This window comes from Scardinius erythrophthalmus (assembly GCF_964197995.2).
Source record: "Scardinius erythrophthalmus genome assembly, chromosome: 8".
Lineage (NCBI taxonomy): Eukaryota > Metazoa > Chordata > Actinopteri > Cypriniformes > Leuciscidae > Scardinius > Scardinius erythrophthalmus.
In genome coordinates, this window is record NC_138228.1 from 4419375 (window position 1) to 4440808 (window position 21434).

The 21434-nt window shown below is 38.5% G+C and overlaps 3 protein-coding genes across 7 annotated transcripts in view; 1 reads left to right on the forward strand and 2 right to left on the reverse strand.

Moving 5' to 3' along the window:
* The window catches only part of LOC308694661 (uncharacterized protein), a 68634-nt gene extending 64983 nt beyond the window's left edge, over nt 1-3651 (reverse strand). For both annotated transcript variants that reach the window (XM_081372312.1, XM_081372311.1), the window contains exon 1: nt 3185-3651. In XM_081372312.1, coding sequence (XP_081228438.1) covers nt 3185-3412 — 228 coding nt within the window. In that variant the 5' untranslated portion in view covers nt 3413-3651. The remainder of the gene's footprint in view (nt 1-3184) is intronic.
* A 9913-nt stretch (nt 3652-13564) lies between these two features.
* On the reverse strand, nt 13565-17562 carry snrpa (small nuclear ribonucleoprotein polypeptide A). Of its 3 annotated transcripts, XM_081371966.1 has the most exons (8): nt 17423-17503; nt 16976-17052; nt 16698-16870; nt 15862-16035; nt 15679-15764; nt 15588-15631; nt 14246-14334; nt 13565-14163 (listed from the first exon to the last, which is right to left on the reverse strand). In XM_081371966.1, the coding sequence occupies exons 2-8, from the start codon at nt 17046-17048 to the stop codon at nt 14098-14100; spliced, it is 705 nt and encodes a 234-aa protein (XP_081228092.1). In that variant the 5' UTR covers nt 17049-17052; nt 17423-17503; the 3' UTR covers nt 13565-14097. The 3 variants fall into 3 exon arrangements, with proteins under 3 accessions (XP_081228092.1, XP_081228090.1, XP_081228091.1); XM_081371964.1 differs by having other exon boundaries at nt 15588-15764; nt 17423-17562; XM_081371965.1 differs by having other exon boundaries at nt 15588-15764; nt 17269-17450.
* A 75-nt stretch (nt 17563-17637) lies between these two features.
* Nucleotides 17638-21356, forward strand: actmap (actin maturation protease). 2 transcript variants are annotated; one of them, XM_081371967.1, is made up of 7 exons: nt 17638-18026; nt 18105-18284; nt 18366-18434; nt 19056-19180; nt 19308-19437; nt 20192-20262; nt 20349-21356. In XM_081371967.1, the coding sequence occupies exons 2-7, from the start codon at nt 18106-18108 to the stop codon at nt 20678-20680; spliced, it is 906 nt and encodes a 301-aa protein (XP_081228093.1). In that variant the 5' UTR covers nt 17638-18026; nt 18105; the 3' UTR covers nt 20681-21356. The 2 variants fall into 2 exon arrangements, with proteins under 2 accessions (XP_081228093.1, XP_081228094.1); XM_081371968.1 differs by having other exon boundaries at nt 17666-18026; nt 18102-18284; nt 20349-21003.
* Nucleotides 21357-21434: the final 78 nt, after the last annotated feature.

Here is a 21434-nt window from a genome sequence, read left to right on the forward strand (position 1 = left end):
TAATTCGTACGAGTCAGGTCGTATGAATTCGTACGAATAAGCCACCTCGTAGAATTTGTACGTTTTCCCGTGAGATCGGGCTCAAAAAATATGGTCTTTCTCTTTATAACAGCTATAGGATAACTCGTTCATTCATAAACACATTTTTTTTCTGGAAACAATGGCATGAGGTATGCGAGATTATAATATTTTTTTTAATGCACACTACCATTCTGAATTTTGAGGATTTTATTTCAAGAAATTAATCATTTAATTCAGCATAAAAATGCTGTTCTTTTGAACTTTTTATTCATCAAAGAATCCTGAAAAAATAATTATCACGTTATTAAGCAGAAGAATTGTTTTCAACATTTATAATAATAAAATAAAAATATGGTTCTGAGCATCAAATCAGCATATTATGATGATTTCTGAAATATTTTACAGACTGAAGTAATGGCTACTTAAACTTTGCCATCACAGGAACACATTTTTAAATATATTAAAATCAAGTAGATTAAAATCTACTTTTGAATGGTAGTGTAGTGAATATTCATAGTACTGTCACAAGTCATTCCTGCAATTTTGACAAAGACAGCTAATGTAACCCTACGACATATAGGCTACATACAATACCTATGTGACATATTTAAATTTGCAGAAATCAAATTGAACAACAAAGTTCAAATAGACAAAACCCAAATGTTTGCAAGGCATAAAAGCACTTAATCATGATTGTTGAACATAAGAAGAAGTGAAAGCGCAGTACTGGCCTGGAGAGGTCAAGTCACATTTCCTTCAATGACCTCAGGCCACTGACTGGGCCATCCTTATTGTTGAGCCCTGTTATTTATAGCCCAACCAACCGTAGATTTCTTTCCTTTCTCGTCTACCTTCTTTACTTTGAAGCACATCTGATCCAAGAACCATCAAAGCATTCAAAAACCAAAGCTCTCGTATTGCAAAAACTGCAGAACCAAAATATTAGTGTTTTTCACACGCCCTCGGTGTCAGGACAGGTATGTTCACCCGCCAGAACACACATGCCGTTTCTGAGCTCAAAGGGTTTTCATACGCAGGATCTGCCCTCCACAGCAGGCGAGGAGTCAGACCAACAACCCCAGCCGAGACCTCAAAGCCTGGAATAACAGGTGCTGCGCTGGGATGTGTAGCATTGGGAGTCGATTCAGAAATGATGTACCTTGTTTTTATGAACCCAACCCAAAATAATAATTAGAAATGGCCAAATTGCCCCTTCAATATTTGATATTCTTAATGCTGCTCTGCTGCTTCCCATTATGCACCGACCGTTCTGTTAGGATGACAAAAAGTTCAAAAAGTTTAATTATTTTTATGCTGATCTGCCCCGGCAGTCGTCAATGTCAAAATGATGGCCAATTAGATCAAAGAAGGCGGAGCTTACCGAGTGCGATTTAGTTTTTACAATGAAAGAGGGCGTGGTAAGATAGGTAGCTAAACATTTAATATTTAACAACTGTTTTACAATAGATATGTTTAAAGACCCACATTAATGTGAACTTCTCAACTTTTTTAATGGAATTTCACCATTTTGAATTGAAAATATGCCATCATTTACATAATACATGTCATTCATAACTCAATGTGATGAGACATATGACATTTTTTCACATATCTTTTTGACATATTTTGACGTTAGACATACATATAAGAGCGAATGTGTCAATATTTTTAAACGAAATATAATTTTCAAAGAGTTTAAATGGATTACTTCACAACTACTATGTTAGAGCTAGAACTTATTTCTTTTAATCCTTTATTTCAAGACATCAATACATGGTTATGGCTTTGATGCTAATTCTTTTTAAACAGAGTTGGCTTCTTTTTTCAAACCATAAGAGAGATTCATATTTTGAAAAAGTGATGATATGTGTTCTCTAAATACAGCTAAGCCATTCGGGTGGTACAAATGGATCATCAGCATAATTACAGTCACTGAATGTTTTCTGGGAATGCAAACAAAAGCAAAATCACATACCCACAAAGAGACCCATTTCTCTTTATAAAAATCTCCATAGCCACTACTTCACTGCCTGATATAAACATAATGAAATTAACAATAAGCCTCGCTCTAAACAGAAAAACACTGCAATGTCCTCATTTATATACTGGAGCAAAATGATGCGTTCTTGAACAAATAAGCCAGTGCACCAGGGTACATTTCACTCACAAATATGCTGAGCCTTGTTTTTCATTTCTCTATTACAGAGCAAATAGTATTAAAGACAAAGCTTTGCAACAACAAATTCCAGTGTGCGTCAGATATATTGTTGGCTATAAACCAAAGCTGAGCATGAGAATGAAATATCTGCATGAAAAATGAGACAACACGCCCAAAAGAGCGACAAGTGCAGCGAGCAACAAAGAAAGATGGAACAACAGGTGGCTGCAAACGGTAACGCCACAGCATTGGCTTCGAAAATTAACCATGGTTTTACTATACTAAAAAATAAATAAAAAATAAATAAAACATGGTTAGCCTATATAGCTAGACCATGGTAACCACAAATTAACCATGGTTTGCCTCACTAACCATAGTGGTATTTATGGTAAAACTGTGGTTATACAAATGGTATTGATCCGCCAAAAAAGAAAAACATTACTACACATTTACTTCAGTAAAACCCTGTTTAATTTTCGTTAGGGGTTTGACACCGCTATTTCAGCGTCAACCCTCCTACATTTTGGTAAAGAAAAATATATAATCGCTTTTAATATAGTTTTAACAATCACAAAAGTTTAGTCAGAAATCGCTAAATGTGTCAAAAGGAGGTAACCATGGCAACAGCTAGGCGATCGGTGTCGGTACATCGACAACAATAATAATAATAATAATTACTGTAATTATTTATCACGTTATTATGGGTTTGCACAACACACACACAAAAATGTATCACAAAAAAATCGTTAGTGTTTTGTTGGAAACGTCTTTAAGGTAGTTAGCAAATTGTGCGCGAGATGAACCCCAACCGACTGCGCCCAGAAAATAACTGACAGAAACTGATTTGAAAAGTTGAGCTCCCTGAAAGTCACTTGTGTGGTGTGAATCTCCTGTACACACCTCTACAGTAAGACCAACCCTGCACTGAAGCTCTCACAACCGTGGAAATAAAAAGTCAACGCAGGTTAAACGGTGGCTGAAAATAGCGCGTAATCGGCGGATTACCTGCGGCTGCAGCGCGAGCGAGAGCAGGAGAATCGCGGTCCAGTGCTGTCCGTGCACTACATCCCTTATCATCGCCCTAACAGCACTCCTTCTGCCCGTCCTCGAGCTCTCCCAAGAGTGCCAACTCTTTCTGTCTCTATCCATTCTCATTGCAGACATTTGCGCACTTGGTCTGTGCGTGCGCAACAGCCTTTCCCTGTTTGGTGACGCTCTCTTCACACTGTCCATCTGTCCATTATGAAGACAGCGTGAGAACGAGCAAAATATAGCTGGCAAATGAGATGCACAGGTAAATGATGAAACCACTGAGGTCTTTCTACACTCCGCGCGCGCGCCTCCTCCTTCTCCTCGAGCTCTTCCTCCTCTTTCCACCTGCTGCGGTTAAGAAGCTTTGAATGTTCGACCTGCTGGTCTACTGACTCGATATTTCATCCCATTTACTTTCCCACTCACTGAAAGCTGCTCTTTTACCCTCACGTCAAGCGGACAGGCTGTTGTGTGCGCGTGCAGAGCGCGAGACTCACTGCGCATCACCGTGGGAAGCACTAGTGGTTAAAGTTGCCAGGAGAGGGTGTGTCCTCCGCATGGGAAAACCCGTCACCTGTCTCCAACTTCAAAATCATATCCGCACATTTGGCTTTGGCAAAATGAATTAGTTGTTGTCATGTAATGTCAAGAGTGATGCTGTTACTTCCACAACTTGTAACACTTATAGAAACTGCTCGAATTTATTGTGGTAACCTCATAATTATTATAAGGTAGAATGGAGAAAGATGCCATACTTACTTCTGATATAATTCTTAGTAATATGTATAATTTTTTAAAGTGTCAATGCAAAGTACTAAATAAACTATTGTATTTAACATTTTATTTTGACAATTTAGGTGATCATAATTGAATAGCCGATGACAGACAAAGCAGAATCCTGGTAAAAGAGATTCATCTGAAAGGTAAAAATATTCTATTTGATGTATATACAGGCATATGAATATTTGCTTATTTAATTTCCCATATTTTAATTGAAGATATGTCATAATAGCAACACTATGCATATACTCAGTAACCTATAGGTTTTAATGAAAGCAAAGATTCATGGAAATACTGAATAATAACCCCATTAATTACAATTTAAACATAATAACACTACTAACTCTAGTGGCCCATCTTACCCCAATGGTCTAATTTCATCTTTTTACTTCAAAAATAAACTTGTTTCAGAATGTTCAGAGAACATTCAAAAGTAATGTTCCCATAATGTTCATATAGCCTAACCAAGAAAATAAAACAACTGAGCTGATGCTGAACTCTGTCAGAAAAACACACGAGGTTAACCTCAACACATCTGCATCTCAGCTGTTGTGTAATAATTACAGTAGTTTATAAATTACAGTGATGCCAATTTGTGGCTCCCCAAAGAGCCTCTCAGTGAACAGTTATTAAAAGAACAGTTTTTTCCTTAGGTTTAAAAATATTTAAGAACCCCTTTCCACTATAAAGAACCTTCAATGCAATGGAAAGTTTCCATAGATATTCTTCCTTAAACCATTCAGTGTTTAAAGAGAAAAGAAAATTGTTGCTTTTTCCGGCATGCAGTGTAAAACAGCACTGCATAGATCTAACAGTAATTGCACAATAAAATATAATCACTCAGAACTCTTTCCTCGACCTGTTTATGAAGTCTACAGCTGTCATTAATAATGAATAAATTGTGAAACTACTACTGTGAGAGTATATGACACTATAGTAGCCAGGGATACACTAGTGCATGCTATCCCACAATGCACTGGACTGGTCTGGAAATTCTCAGTAGGGTTTCTTTTCATGTGTACTCCCATGGCAGTTGAGGAATAATAGGTCTCAAGCTTCACTTAATCTCTGAGCGTGATCAAAGTGCAGCGGCACCAATTAAAGACCCTGTCAGAAGCCGGACAATACACAGACAGAGGCCTGTTACACTCAATCCTCATGCACATTTACATTACCGCCCGCTTGTTATCACATCATAGCTAAACGTGGAAGCGGCAGGCTTTCTCGGACTCAATCACTGTTGGGGGAGGAGGAGAAATCATTAAACCCAGAACCAGCTATTGTATCCAAGATGAATACAGATGATTGAGCATTTCACAAAGATTAAATATTTTTGAGTGTGTTTACAGTAGATTTGTGTCATTACTGAGGACCACACACACTGCCTATTGACTGTTTATAATTCCACATGGCTGAAGAAATAAATGAGAAAAAACATTTCATTTAAGGAGTCCTTTAGAAGTAACAAACAATAGTAGCTGTTTACTGGTTTTAGAGAGGTTTTGGCCACTTTTCAGCTTCATTTTAAAGCAGCTTGGCCATACTAGATCAGGTCTTTAGACTGAATATTGTGGAAAATATCGGCCTCATATCACTATCAGTGAAGTTTCCACTGTGTGCTGCAGTTGCTACTACACAAAGCATCCGCTTTATGCTGAAAACATAATGAGCCGATTTTATTGACTCGCTCCTGTTTCTCCCCCACTCGCGATGGGATGGACTTGTTGCTGACGTGCACATCCCTGGAAACCGGTTATTTCCCAAAGTCGAGTGACCTATGGCCAGAACAGAGGGCTCTTCAAGTCCGGCTGAGATTAGCATAGAGCGGCGCTGACCTCGACTCAACTGAATTTTAATAGCTCTTTATTCCTAGCGACCCTGAAGCCGTGATGAGAGCTGATGTTCAGAGAGAATGACAGCAGATGGATCAGGAAATTACACCTGTGCTGTATGGCAAGCCGTTTTAGCTTAAATTGTACCCAGCGTTACTCGTCATAATTTGCTCTACAATTCAATTCTTAGTAGCAATCACTATTAGAGAGCTGTACAAATGAATTTTTACTAGTCATATGTCTCCATTGACTTCCATTCATTTTTAATTACGGAGCTCTACAACTGAATTGTTACTAGTAATAATTGAATTGTAGAGCTCTCTAATTGTAATTCTTACTAACAATTCAGTTGTAGAGCTCCGTAATTAAAAATGAATGGAAATCTATGGAGAATGGAAGTGAATGCATTTGTAGAGCTCTCTAATTGGAATTTTTACTAGTAAGAATTGAATTGTAGAGCTCTCAAATTTAATTCTTACTAGTAAAAATGCAATTACGACGAGTAACACTGGGTACAATTTAAAGTCGGCATGAAACGGAAGTTGAGATTGTAATTTTTTCCTTGTTGTGACGCATATCCGAGTGAAACGGCTTCTGAAATTAGAAAAAAAAATGTAGGGCGGGGCTTGATTTCGTCCTTCGGGAATTGATTGGATCGTTGGAGGTTTGGCGTTGCAAACAAAATCGAGGCAGATTTGAATGTCAGTTTACGCTCAGTTGTGGAGGATTTCTCTCCACCGGACTCCCCACCGTTACCCTCCCATGAAGGATTTTTTATTTTATTTTATTATTCCCGCGAACCAAGATGAGTCAAGTCAAGTTATCAGCCTTATTAGACATTCTCTGTTATCAGTCAAGTTCACCCTCGAGAGCATCTCGATAGCCGCACCCTCATCGGCTCTGGCCGCACCCTTTCGCCATGGCACGTGACCGAAAGAGAAGAGAGGTCGTTTCAAGGGGGGAGGGAAGGGTAATGTATTTGATTAACGATTATAGGGTACATGAATTTTAAAAAAATAATGAAGTGCACAGATAAATCATTTATAATAAACACTACAATATTACATATAAGAAGAAGTTTTGTCAAATTTGATTTCATGCCGACGCTAAAAGCTAAAACGGCTTGCCATAGTGCTGCTGTTCACTGAAATGTTCTTTGGGGAACCAAAAATGATTCTTTAATGGCATCACTGTGAAAACCAGCTTTTGGCACTTTTATTTTGAAGAATGTAGCGACCGATTATTTTTGCAGGGTTCTTAAATGTACTAATATTTTCATAGGCTGTTGTGTGATGAGTGATTATTCACATAACAAATGTTTGTTGAAAAAAAGCAAAGATGACAGCCTAAATGTTTCTTATTTCCAAAGGCAGAGAATCGTTCTCTTCAGGTACAGATCTTATAAGCAACAGTAGCTGTGCTCTGAGGAAATGTCTCCATCTGGTGGACACATTATCATCTGAAACTTGGTGGTTAACATGACCAATAGATATTTGCTTATTTGGCATGGAAATAAAATAGGCTAATGAATTATAAAGAAAGAATAAACTAAACCTACCCAGATAAATTACACAAATTTGAATCCATAACAGCCCATTTTGAGGGATCAAGGCACTGTGATAAAACAATGCACATGCACTGAAAAAAATAAAATCCTGTTGCTTTTACAGAAAAGAAATGCTGCTGTGGTTGAATACTTCTGTAAAACCTGCTTTATACCTTTAACATCGACTATAATAACACAAGAGAAAGCCACATGATGAATCAAAGTTCATCACAAGTAAATACTAATGTATAGAAAGTGCACAGAATACCTAGCCTGACTACGTCAGACTTCGTACTTCCGCTCAATTTCATTTCGCTTCTGTACTCAGTCTGAGACCGCGTCATAGCTTTCCGTTTTCCTCCGGCCTGAAAACAGCCGGCCAATCAACAACAGAGGGCGGGCTGAGAGCCGTGATGTAGATGCTGATTGTACCGTGGATGCGTAGATTTACTTCACATAATCTGCAAAAGTCGTTCACAGCCATGTTCACTCCGGTATTTCGCTCGATGGTTTTGTTTTCACATCATACATGTGTTTGCAGTGGAAGTTAGATGCGGCTGAGCATGCGCATAACACACGCCATAACCAAACGTTATGTGATTGGCTTACGGGTAACCAATGATTTTAAGCTTCAGACTAGCGGTAAATGAAGATCTTTTTTATGAAATCTGAGAGTTTTCTGTCCCTCCATTGACAGCTACGCAACTGACTCTCTGATGAACTTAAATACCAATTATGAACAAATAGTTCATAAAGAGATCGTAAAACTATTCAATATAAATTAAGAGATTTGATCGCTTTATATGAACAGATTGAATTTAGGCTTTTATTAACATATACACATTCATCCACTCACACATCAGTTGTGGTAAACGGAAACTCAAGCGAAAGATCCTTCATTCTCATGTTACACGTTTGAGTTTTAGTAAGAGCCAATGAGGTTCATTCTCGTGTTACGCATCATGTATGAGCTTCTCAAGAGCCAATGAGGTTAAATCTCGTGTTACGCATCACGTTTGAGCTTCTCAAGAGCCAATGAGGTTTGTTCTTGCGGGTCAAGCAGGTTCGGTAGCGCTTTTGTTTATGATCGCTGATCAATGTTAAAATGTATTCATCAAAAAGATCATTCATTTGTGTTACGAATTAAGATGACCGAATGTTTTACGGGTTTGGAACGACATGAGGGCGAGTAATTAATAACAACATTTTTGGGTGAACTATCCCTTTAAGATGTGTAACACTGGGAATTTTGGAAATGTCAGTTTACACTGTACACGGTTTTCACTGTAAATTAATTAATTAACTTTAATCAGTTAACAGGTTTTACTGTAGCATTTTTAGAGTTTACATTGTATGCAATTTTCTCAAACCGACCAACCTGTCACTTGGTCGTATGATTAGTGTGGGGGCAGAAGTGTCCCACACACATGCTGGCATAAGAAGTATCTGTTCTGTGACTCAAAAGGGACAGTGTTGCAGGACAACAAACTGCTGGGCATGATGCCAATTGCATGAAACACACACACACACACACACACACACACACACACACACACACACACACACACACACACACACACACACAAGCAGCAGTAGTTAAGGTCAGGTTTTTCTCAAGGCAAACCAGTAGAGTGTGCAGAGGCTTGGGAAAACTGCAGAAGAATGCACGTTTGTGGGCAAAGAAAAAAGTTGACCAAGTCATTTAGGTCACAACACAATGTAACTCAAGGCGGGCCCTATTATACTTCTGACAGTGCAGAGTCCCTCAAACTTAATTGAAGAGTAAATCACCTCTTATACCATAAACAAAAGACTCCTAAACCATGAGAGGCTCATTTACCTTCAATAGAAATCACTCACTGCTCGAGATTAAAGAGAGTGAATGTATGAGCGCAGAAAGTCGGAAGAGCAGCTTATAAGTTTGTGAATGATCTGCCATTAACTTTCTGTAATGCAAGAGTTTCACAAACTGGGGTTCATTACAGAGCAAAACCCACTCGTAATCTTGGGGAATGGATTTGGAGTTTGAACAAAAAAGAGAAAATTCTTACACTGTAAAACCCAATAAGTTAACCTCAACTCAAACTGACTGAAGAAACTGATTGCTTCAAACCATTTAAGTTTAAAAACAAATACATATGAGTATTTTGAACTTACATATATTGAGTCATATTCACTCATAATTTAGTCTTGGTTTAGTCAATCATTTTGAGTTTATGTAACTTGAATATTTTAAGTTCATTCCATTAATTAAGAGCTAAAATAACAAATAGGTTATTCATAACTTATTCGGTTTAAGTACAATGTACTCATGAGTTAAATGTACTCATTTCGTTTAGTGACTTTCAGTGTTTGGTTTTCTATATGAGAAGCTCAATGAATCACATACAGAGAGTGTAACATAGACTTGTGTGGGCATGATCATCTAGGCTGCTTATATATTTTACAGGGATTTTTGAGTGTTTGATGTCAAAGGAATGGCTGTCCTCACCACATGCCCATGAGCCAGTTTGGCTGTAGATGGACACTGAGATGAGAAGAGACGATAACCTCCCCTGAGTTTGCTGGCTTCTACTTCAAAAGGAGGAGAGACAGACAAGGACAACCACAAGTAACAAGGACTGGCACTGGATACTGTGGCATGAACTGAATTTTTTAAATGATGTGTCATGAATAAGGAGACTGAAACAGTAAATCATTGTAAGGGAAAGAACACTGTTAGGCGACTTGAAGGATCATGGGAAGGTGATCAGCCTTCGATTCACGTCTTTAATTCAGCTTATTTTGAAGGATGCATTAAAGGGTTAGTTCACCCAAAAATGAAAATTCTGTCAGTAATTACTCACCCTCATGTTGTTCCAACCCCGTAAGACTTTCGTTCATCTTCGGAACACAAATTAAGATATTTTTGATAAAATCTGAGAGCTGGCTCACTCCTCCATAGGCTTCTAAGGCATTATAACTTGCTGGCCCAGAAAATGTATTAAAGAGATCGTTAATATAGTCCAAGTGACTCCAGTGGCTCAATCTTAAGTTTATAAAGCGACGAGAATACTTTTTGTGCGCAAAAACAAACAAAAATAACGACTTTATTCCACTTTTCATTTCCTTCTCTCTGGGCCTCGAGTCTTTTCACGTAGTGTTTTTGCGTAGCGTGTCTGTGTTGCACGTCACCACGTAGGCTCACTATTGGGCGACGCTGGTCATGTGTGTGATGCGTGATGATGTGCAACACTGACGTGCTACGCAAAAACACTATGTGAAAAGACTCGAGGCCCAGAGAGAAGGAAATGAAAAGTGGAATAAAGTCGTTATTTTTGTTTGTTTTTGCGCACAAAAAGTATTCTCGTCGCTTTATAAACTTAAGATTGAGCCACTGGAGTCACTTGGACTATATTAACGATGTCTTTAATACATTTTCTGGGCCAGCAAGTTAACGTGTCCATAAGCCTGCAGGAGGAGTGATCCAACTCTCAGGTTTCATCAAAAATATCTTAATTTGTGTTCCTAAGATGAACGAAGGTCTTACGGGGTTGGAACAACATGAGGGAGAGTAATTACTGACAGAATTTTCATTTTTGGGTGAACTAACCCTTTAAGTGTCTCCTCAACAGCCTCCAATCACCCACAATCCTTAGCACACATTCCAAATCACTAAAAAGAATTAGTGGGAAACATGAATCGGCACTGAGATTCCCCAGTTTCATTACTTAACGCAAGACAAAAAACGAGGCGGATATTATGTTTATGTTATGTTTTCTTTTGTATGCTGTAAATTAATCCCTAAACTGTCCATTATGTAAACCACTGGGAGACCACAGACGGACGTCATTCACTGTATTGAATTTATCTTAAGTCAGTTAAAGGTCCACAAACAAGACAGAATGCATTTAGCAGAAGAAGATTGTGTTGGTTGCGCTTCGGCTCTGTGTGACTGTGCGGAAGAATACGGTTCTTTCCCATAACTAAAGAGAGAGAGAGAGAGATTATCCTACTTCTCATAAAACATTCACTTCTAGGCTTAAGAGATATAACGGGTTTAGATGGAAAGGATCTCAAGCTGAAGACGTTACTGTAGCTTTACCCATTAATAGACACGGTAAATTCCAGCACAGCTTCAACAACCATCATGAAACCCTTCACAGTAGATGATGCTTTACAGTGAACTCTGTTAGAGAGCAACATTTGGCAGTTTATCTGTTCAATAACACTTCTTATTCACCTGTTGAGTAATAAAAACTCCATCTCTGCGTCGCTTTTACAACATCTGAAACATTTAAGTAGCTTTTATAAATGAACTATAGAAAAAAACATTACTGGCTGAGACAAAACAATGGCACTGCCATATTTTAAAGGGGTCATATAAAGGTACATGTACTTTTGCAAGTTGATTGTACTGAAATGTGTGTTGGCAGTGCTTGTACACAACCATCAAAAAATGATAAAAATCCATCCAGTGGTTTTTATCATCTTACACGTTTTCCCCTCTCTCAAATCAAGCTGTTCGATTTTGTGACGTCACAAAACCGACGCCCCTCCCACGATTGTTGATTGACAGCAGCGTTCCAAAACAGACCCGCCCTCGCTCTTGAGCGAGCTGTCATCATAGTCCGCCCGCTCCGCCGTTGTTGATACGTTGGAGCGCTGTCTATGAGCAGAATGGCGTCTAAGCGATTGTGGTGTTCTGCTCTTGGGTGTAATAACGAACACAGCAGTCATATTGATGTTCCTAAATCCGTACCGCTGAAGACGAAGTGGCTGAGTTTGTTTTCGAAGGGAATATTCCCCACGATCAACGTCAATGCTTTCATGTTTGCGCGAATCATTTCTCACCAGACTGCTTTACAAACGAGGTCAGTAACGTTATAAAGCTGGACTTGCTAAGAAGCTGCTCCTGAAAAAAGGATCGGTACCAACTATTCGTGTTCCTGCTGAACCTCCAGAAGAAGTGAGTGAGTGTAACGTTTTATTGACCTTTATATTAATATTTATATTAATCTTTGCAAATCACTTGCACGCTTCACGATGAATGCGGCTGTTTACACTCAGGGTACATTACGGCATGTTTTCTATGTACGACGTTCTCAATATAATTCATAATCCCATATGTTTATAATGAACAATGCGTTATGGTTGTTGTGTTACAAACGGTGTACGCACAGAACAGAGGGGCGGGGTGAGCAAAGCTCATTATCATTTAAAGACACGTGCACTAAAAAGGCATGCTGAAAACAGAGCTGTTTTTGACCAGGTAAAATGAGTTCTTACAATACCAATGAGAATTTTTAATTAAAGTATATTACAAACTTTTCATTTAGACCCTAAAGAATCATATTAGCTTGTACAAAAATGGCATTATATGTATCAGTGCAAGTTGCTTTCAGTTAAAACTGCTCAAACATGCATTTTAGTCTGAAACTAGGGCTTAAGCCTCATCTGTGAAACCAGGTAAAACACTTATGCTTAACAGTGAATCAAGTCTAGCGTTTTTGTTTCGTGACCACGGAAGCATTTTATGACGTAACCAGCACAATAACTAGACTGTCCTATTCTAGCACTCAAGGCTGAGGACTCTGAGTCAGCCACTTTATTGAAGAGCAAACCGTTACACAACATTTCAAGAATTCAGTGGTTCACAGATAATGTCGAGTGAATAAGTGTCTAACGGCTTTAACTGATCTCTGGTCAGCTCTATAATGTAGGTTATTTTTTAATTAATTGTAATACTTATGCAGGTATAATATAGTAAAGGATGAGACTGACCTATTTTCGCAAGTCTACTAAAACTAAAAATAATTTGCATATGGTTTGTAAAAGGTGTCATTACACATTTCTGGGCAAAGACAGAAATGTCAGTGCGGTGTTTTGAGTACAATTTACAAAGCAATATTGGTTCAGAGTTTTAAAAATCTGTTTCTCCCATTTTCAGCAGTCTTCAGAGTCACATGATCCTTCAGAAATCATTCTGATATGCGGCTCAAGAAACATTTGATTATTATTGAAATGGGTTTGCAGCGAAATGACTTTTCAGGATTCTTTGAATAGAAATTTTAAAACAGTATTTACTTAAAATAAAATAATTTCTAACATTCTAAATGTTGACTCACTTTTAATCAACTTAATAGGCTCTAAATACTGGCCTCAGCCTGAACAATAAGAGATCAACACTGAAAGAAAATGAAAGGACAAGCAGAATGCAAGTTAAGTAAAACACTGCCATTTAATAAAAACAAAAGCTCCAGGTTCAATGTCTGGGAACCAGACTCTGGGTGCAATGCTTCAGAAGACATCATTTGATTAAAAAAAAAAAACGACATACTTACAAACTCACCAAAGCCGACCATCTCAGAGAAAAGGGAATAAAAGTAAAAGGATGAAGTGGAAGAGAAAGGAGAAAAATAAAATAACCTTTCCATTCACTCCTTACCTTGTATTGTGAAGTACAAAGCTAACTGACACAGCTAAGCAAGTCACATCCAATAAAAACACTTTTCATATCTGAACTTTTTCCTTTGAATGGTGTGTGTGTGTGTTCCTCTATTCAGCCATTAAACACCCTGAACTGTTCCCAAAGGCCTCTAAACGCAGGCCTGTGTGTAACTGGCATGTCATCGAAGTCGCACGAATCTGAGTGTTATTTCTTTGCGAAGGAGATTTTCATTGCATTGCTCTGTGTGATCTTAAAGCCTTGCAACGCTTCTCTGGCTGCGCCCGCCTGCACCTCATTATCAAACTCCACAAAGGCGATGTCGTGACGGCCGGGGACAAGACGGACTTCTTTGAATCCAGGGAACCTATGAGAAGAAAGCAACATTATAATTAGCAAAAGATTTTAAAAATGACAGTTTTGGACAGATTTGCAAAACAAATGCTCACTGGTTGAACAGCATGGACAGCATGAGCTCGTTGGTCTCCTCTGGGAGATTGGTGAGAAACAGGATGTGGTTGGGAGGGTTTTCCGACACCTACAAACAAAATGAACGTTAAAGGGATATTTCTCCGCTGGAAAGATGAATGTGTATTTAAATTGGGTCATTTATGTAGTAGAAATGTAAAATTATTTCAGAAGTTGGAGCCTTCTAGACTGAGAAAAGACAGAAAATTTATTTTTGGCTCATGTGGATGAAAGACAACAACTCCCAGAATGCACTTGCTTCGCTGCCCTACGAGGACACTCCCAAGCCACGCCTACCAGTATCGGGAGAAATGATACAACTAGGCTACTAGTCGACTGGAAACTGAAAAGACGGCGTTTTATCGTGAGATCCCCCTATGGGCGGGTTGAAGACATGCGGGACGAGCTCCTCCTACTGGCTGTAGTCTCTCGCCTCTGGACAAAAAAGCCTCTGATGAGCTAAATGACGATCTTTGCGTCATCTGAGGTTTTTTCCAGACACACAATACAGAAATCTCTCGTCTCAGGGGGACATGAGGGAGGGAAGCACGGTCACTCCAAAATACTACCGGGTTTCTACTGATACAAAGCTTAATAGAGAGCCTAAGTCCCTCCCCTTCCGGTAGACCACCATGGAACCTTATTTAGGAACAATATTGTATGGTAGTCAAAGGCGAGAGACAAATATTTGGATCTCAATTGAATTGTGCCCTGAATTACACATATGATGTTTGTCAATTTAAAAGACACATTTTAAAGTCAAGAAAGTCGCAGTTTGATGTAAAACTGTTGAGGTATAAGACTATATAAGACTACAAACCCAAAAGGCGCACATGTGACGTCATACCTTTTCTCTCAATGAAGGAAGCTAACTTTACTGAAGCTAACGTCTGTCATTTTTTCTATAGTCTTACGTTATAATTGTAACGTAGCGCCGTCATGCCTGAGTGTTTTGTACCAGACTGCACACATACGAGCAACGGTGACGTACATAGTGCGAGACGAGAGATGTAGTTCATTGAGTGATTTTCACATAAAACTAAACGTTACTCTTCTGTTTTATGACAAACTGCGATTTTCTTGACTTTCATAATTATCTTTTAAATTGACAAACATCATATGTGTAATTCAGGGCACAGTTCAGACAGAATAAAAAGATAAGTTGTCTCTCGCCATTGACTACCATACATATTTTTTTCCGAAATAAGGTCCCATGAGCCGGAAGCGGAGGGGAGGGACTAAGCTATGCTAATCGGTGAAGTATCCCTTTAATAATAAAGTCACAAATCAAGCATGTGTCTTTATACTAATCTTAATACATACCTGCTGTGGCATCTGGCCAGGCATTTGTCCTGGCATCATCTGACCTGGTGGCATGGCACCGGGTGGCATCTGTCCGGGTGCCATGCCAGGCGGAGGCATCATGCCAGGCGGAGGCATGTAGGGAGGCTGACCGGGCATCGGCATCATGCGAGGAGTTTGGCTCATGGGCGGCATTCCCTGTAAATGACAAAAATAAAATAAATTCAATAATAGCCTTAAAATAGGCCACAATGGAACAAACACACCAATTCCCAAAGATCCCACATATACTAACAGGCATAGCGGCAGGTACTCCGGCCATAGCAGGGGTGGCAGCGGACGCCCCCTTCTTCCCAGCGCCTGCTTCCGGGACTTTAGGCTTTCTCTTCTCTTTCTTACGGTCTCTCTCCACATACGTGCCCTTCATTTTTGCAATGATGTCAGAGTCCAGCTTTGAATACTGAATACGCTGTGAATAGAACGAATTTTAAAAGCATTTTAGTACAAAAAAAAAAAAAAAAAAAAAAAAAAAAAAAAAAAGGGGTTTAATTAAAGACATCAATTACTTCAAAATATATACAATTTCGGTAAGGTTATGTTTTTTGAAAGAAGTCTCTTCTGCTTCACCAAGGCTGCATTTATTTGATCAAAAAGACAGTAAAATAGTAATGTTGAGAAATATTACTACAATTAAAAATAAGAGTTATGAACGCATTTTAAAATGTAATTTATTCCTGTGATCAAAAGCTTAATTTTTAGTATCATTATTCCAGTCCTTAATGTCACATGATCCTTCAGAACTAATTCTAATATGCTGCTCAAGAAACATGTTTTTGTAACATTATTGATGTTGAAAACAGTTATGCTGCTTAATATTTTTGTGGAAACCAATCCTTTTTATCCATGATTCTTTGAATAGAAAGTTCAAAAGAACAGCAAGAAATCTTTACTCTCACTTTTGATCAATTTAATGCATCCTTGCTGAAAGAAAAGAATGAATTTCTTTCCAAATCTATCAATCCATCTCCAGACTCTTGAACAGTAGGGTAACACTACTGTTGAAAAGTTTAGATTCTATATAACATATCCTGAAAAAAAAGAAAAGGTTTGCAAACACATAATAGATCATACCATGGGTTTGTCATAAAAAGGGAAGCCTTGCATAGAGCGGAGTGCATTGGAAGCACTGTTGATCTCCTTGAAGATCACAAAGGCCTGCCCCTTCATCTTCAGGGCAGGAGACACAAGGATGTCCAGGATTTGTCCAAACTGGGAGAATATAGCGTACAACGACTTTTTCAGTTCTGTTAAAAACAAGAGAAAAGGAAAAGGGTTGCAACATGAACAATTAATATGCAAAAATTCAAGGAAGATATTTACTAAACACAATCAGATAAACAAAACCATACCATCTTTTTTGATCTTCTCATTCAAGTTGTTAATGTAAATAGTGTGGTTCAGCCTCATCTCCTGGCCAGCCATGATTCTGAAGTGATAAACACAGATAACGTTTAGTAAACGCTCTGAAAGGAATGAAACTTCAACATGCGTCCGCCCAAAAACTAGAACAAAAGAGCTTATTGAGCACATGGCAAAAGATGGAAGTAGTTGTGATTCGGTAAAAGTCCTAAAGATGAAAGAAATACATAGGCTATTATTAATTTCTTATTGCACGCTATAAAACAGTGAATGCCTGACCTACCTCGTTGTTTACAAGGAAGCTAGCAGTAGTGAGTTAGCATGTCAACTAATCAGACAAAGAATTAAATTTTCCATCAGTGGAAAACACGTATTTTTATATAATAAGTTAAAAGGCTAATAAGAACAAAAAATACGCATTAAATCAATTTACTCACAATTATTTGTCGAGCTCCAGCCGACTACAAACCTGAATGAAAATCCACACGGTTAAAAGAGCGCACAACTTCCGCCTGAATAACCGCCTTCTCGAAAATATAAGAGGATTCGATTGGACAGCTGGTCTCACGGCGAGCCTGTCGATTGGTTGTCAACTGAGCACATCCGACTTCCAACACACATTCTGATTGGATACTTTTGGAGCGGGTGAGCCATTCTATAAACGGATTGGTTCGTTGATCGTGTTACGCTGCTTTCTGCTCGGGTGTCACGCCGTCGAATTGAATCTATAACATGCAGCTTCTGTTATTGATTTTGTAATCATTTTGATTTGCTTAAGTAAAAATATATCGTCTTTTTTTAATCAATCGGGATATTTTGTATTTTTATTGTATTTTTGTATTCACGACCATGGCCGTATATGACCTTATTTGGTATTCCCTAAGTAGAGAACACTACCCAGTTCACAGCAGATAGTGAAATAACTTCTTGGACGCTGATGTGGATTCGTGTAATTTTGCGAATGCTTATATAACGTTACTTACCACGTGTACTTGTTGCAACATTGTTTTGATGTCGGATTATTGGAAACAACATTGTAACGTATGTCTGTAACACCATACTCTCACAATACTGTCATATGTTTTTCATTTACTAACTCTTCTGTTTGTGTTTCAGCAGCATGTCAGCGGAGAATGTTTCATCTCCACCTCCTCCTCCTCCTCCTCCTCTTCTTCCTCCATCACTGGCTCCCTCAGTGTCCAGCAAGAAGAAGCTTTACCAGGCTTTATCAGAGGGAAGGGCCCCTGTAGAGGGGGACCATGAGGAGGCCAGGATTATTATTGGACAGAGAGAAAGCAGGTGAGCACAAACCACAGTTACACACTCTCAGAAAACCTTTTCTGTGCAGTCATGATTTCATCGCAGCATTTCTCCATGAAGTTTTAGGAAGGATCTGCAATGGTTGCTGTTCAATAAGTATGTGCCTTCACTCATTCAAGACGGTCCACAGTAAGTTTTACATAAAAATACCTGTTAGTCGAAGTGATGTGGATTTTTTGATGGTCGATGATGCCGATATCTTAAAAATTAATATGGTTAAATATTATTGTTCAAAATATTTATTTACGAAATTGAAAATAAATAATTAAAAAATTAATAATTCTTAAAGGGTTAGTTCACCCAAAAATGAAAATTCTGTCAGTAATTACTCTCCCTCATGTCGTTCCAAACCCGTAAGACTTTCGTTCATCTTCGGAACACAAATAAAGATATTTGTAATGAAATCTGAGAGCTTTCTGTCCCTCCATTGACCGCTACGCAACTACTTTAAAGCCCCGGAACAGTAGTAAAGACATCATTAAAGTAATCCATGTGGATTGCACAAATAAAGAAATTGTTAAAAACATGAATAAAACTCAATAATATGGCAAATCTGTACACACTGGGAATCATTTTAGTTAATTTTACACACAGTACACAGTGAATATCACATGCATATTCTGACACTTGTCGACCAAACGTATCGTCCAATGTTGATGTTTTAAAAAAGCCAAGTATCGACCACTAAAACTCCAGCCATTCGCTGTGTGTCTGCGAGTCTGTGCTCTGCTAGATGAGATGTGGTTTCAGATGTGGTCTCGTGGCCTTATGGATGGCGGCTCATCTACTCCATCTTCCAGAGACGCTGGTCATGGACACACTGGTCCAAACCGCAAAACACAACGCCTACACTGAACAAGGAGAGATGTTTTCTGGTACTGACATCTGCTTTTAAATCTGAACTGTAGTGAAAAGTAAAGTAGTGTTGCAGGTTGTTCTGCTGAGCATTAACTGTAAAGCTATAATTTGTTATAATGCTATTTTTTTTCTGTTTGGAATTAGCCAGTGACATGGCCAAGCTGGCGGAGGAAGTGTGTGGGTGCAGAGTTCAGAGGTTATCAGGAGGCATGATGGGAGAAAACACCGCTGTCGTTCTCAAACACCTCGCTGGCGGACAGCCTGTTCTTATACCGTATCTTTACTGCTTTATATGCTTGTTGTTTTAGCTCTGTTTTCTGAAATCATTTTTATTATTTAATTGTATTTCATTTTATCACCTTTTTATCACTGTTTTCTGAAATTATTTTATTTTATCACTAGGCCAAGTTTTTTGGGTTACACTTTATTTGAAGGTGTCATTGTTACAGAGTAATTATATATTTAAGTACTGTGTAATATTAATCAACTACATGTACTTACGATAGGGTTAGGATTTGGTCGAGGGTTAATTACATGTAATTATGCATAATTTACTGTTATTACTATGGTAAGTACATGTAACATATGTAACAAGGACACTGTAAAATAAAGTGTTACCCTTTTTTGTTTTGCTCACTGTTTTCTGACATGATTTTTATTTAATTAAATTTTTTTATTTTTTGGTTGATCACTGTTTTCTGAAACTATTTTATTTTATTTTAGCACTTAGCCAAGTTTTATGTTTTGCTCACTGTTTTCACTGTTTATTTTAATTTACCACTAGGTTTTATAATCACAGTTTTCTGAAATTATTCTGTTCTATTTTGTTTAGTTTCATCACTAGGACATTTTAATAACCAATAACAGCCACATCTCTGACACTGTTGTTTGCTAGTTTTAGGATCCTCTAAACTGCCAACTATGTGTGCAAGTGCTAACATAATCGAATACAATGACACATAGACACTGCTTGATGAGTCACACACACATAAATAGACTGTACTCTCTCCCTGACTGCTCTGGCACAGATATGATGAGGATTTTAATCATGAACCCTGTCTACGCAACGGCCACAAAGCCCACTGGGCTGTCGTCTCAGGTGAGACTAAATAATTAAGACAATTAACAAACTCAGCAAGTTAGTAGAAGTCACAGAATAACACTTCAATCTAATATTTTTTCCAGGTATATTACTAGGCTTTAGACAGGGGTGTGTGGACAGCAAACACTTCCCTCCTGACGTCACATTTCCCTGGCTTCACCTCTCTCAGAACGAGGCCTCCGTCTCTTGGCCGATGGATGGCATTGAAGAGGTGTATGTTCTGGCGAAGCAGGGGAAGAGTCTCCGTTACCAGCTGTGGAAGTTTGAGCTGCTTACACAGAGCAACAGCCAGCTCAAGGAAATGGACCCTCAGAGAGCCAGCGATGGGACGCGTTACGTGGTTCCTCTTGGAGGCGTTCAGGACGGTCTGGCGGGACAAGTGCTTCTGCTTCACACAAACACACAGATGAGCTGATCAAAAACACCAAAGACTCGTCTTCACACTGGATCAGCTGTTTCTGGAGTTGGAGTTGGTTGCACACCTGTGTTTTCAGTCTTCATCCACTAGGTGTCCTTATAGATTAAATGTTTGTAAAGCTGCTAAACTGAAGTTACTTTATGCAAAACTATAAAACTGATGCAGAATAATGTAGTTATATTACATGCTCATGGTTGTGTGAAATTATTTGACACACACATAATCTGCACACTTTATGAATGATGGGTGATCCTGGTAAAAAGTGTCACTCCTCCTCAGGAATCATAAGATTTCACAATAAAGATCTTTTTTTCAATACACTTATTTGTCGTTTGGTTTAAAGAGGTCATGCTATTTTTAATAGTTCATTTTTTAGATTATAGGTTGTAATAGCATAGGTTAACATGCTTTAATATACATGTAAAAATTCACATTATTGCAGCTCCTCTTTTCCCAGTCAATCTGAAACGCGCTGATTTCTACAAAGCCCCTCCTTCTCAGAAGCTCAGAGTGCTCTGATTGGCCAGTTTACCCAAGTGCGTTGTGATTAGCCAATCATCTCCAGCGTGTATCGGAAATGTAACGCCCCTTCCCTTAACCGTGAGCTTCACCTTCCAAGACTTCTGATTCGGATTCTGAATAAATTTTACAAGCTGCAGATGCTTTTAAAGACTAATCTGTCATTTCATTTTGTGGTTAAGATGCTTCCCTTTTCTAATTGCGGTGTCTGCTAGCGCAACACTTTGTTTGT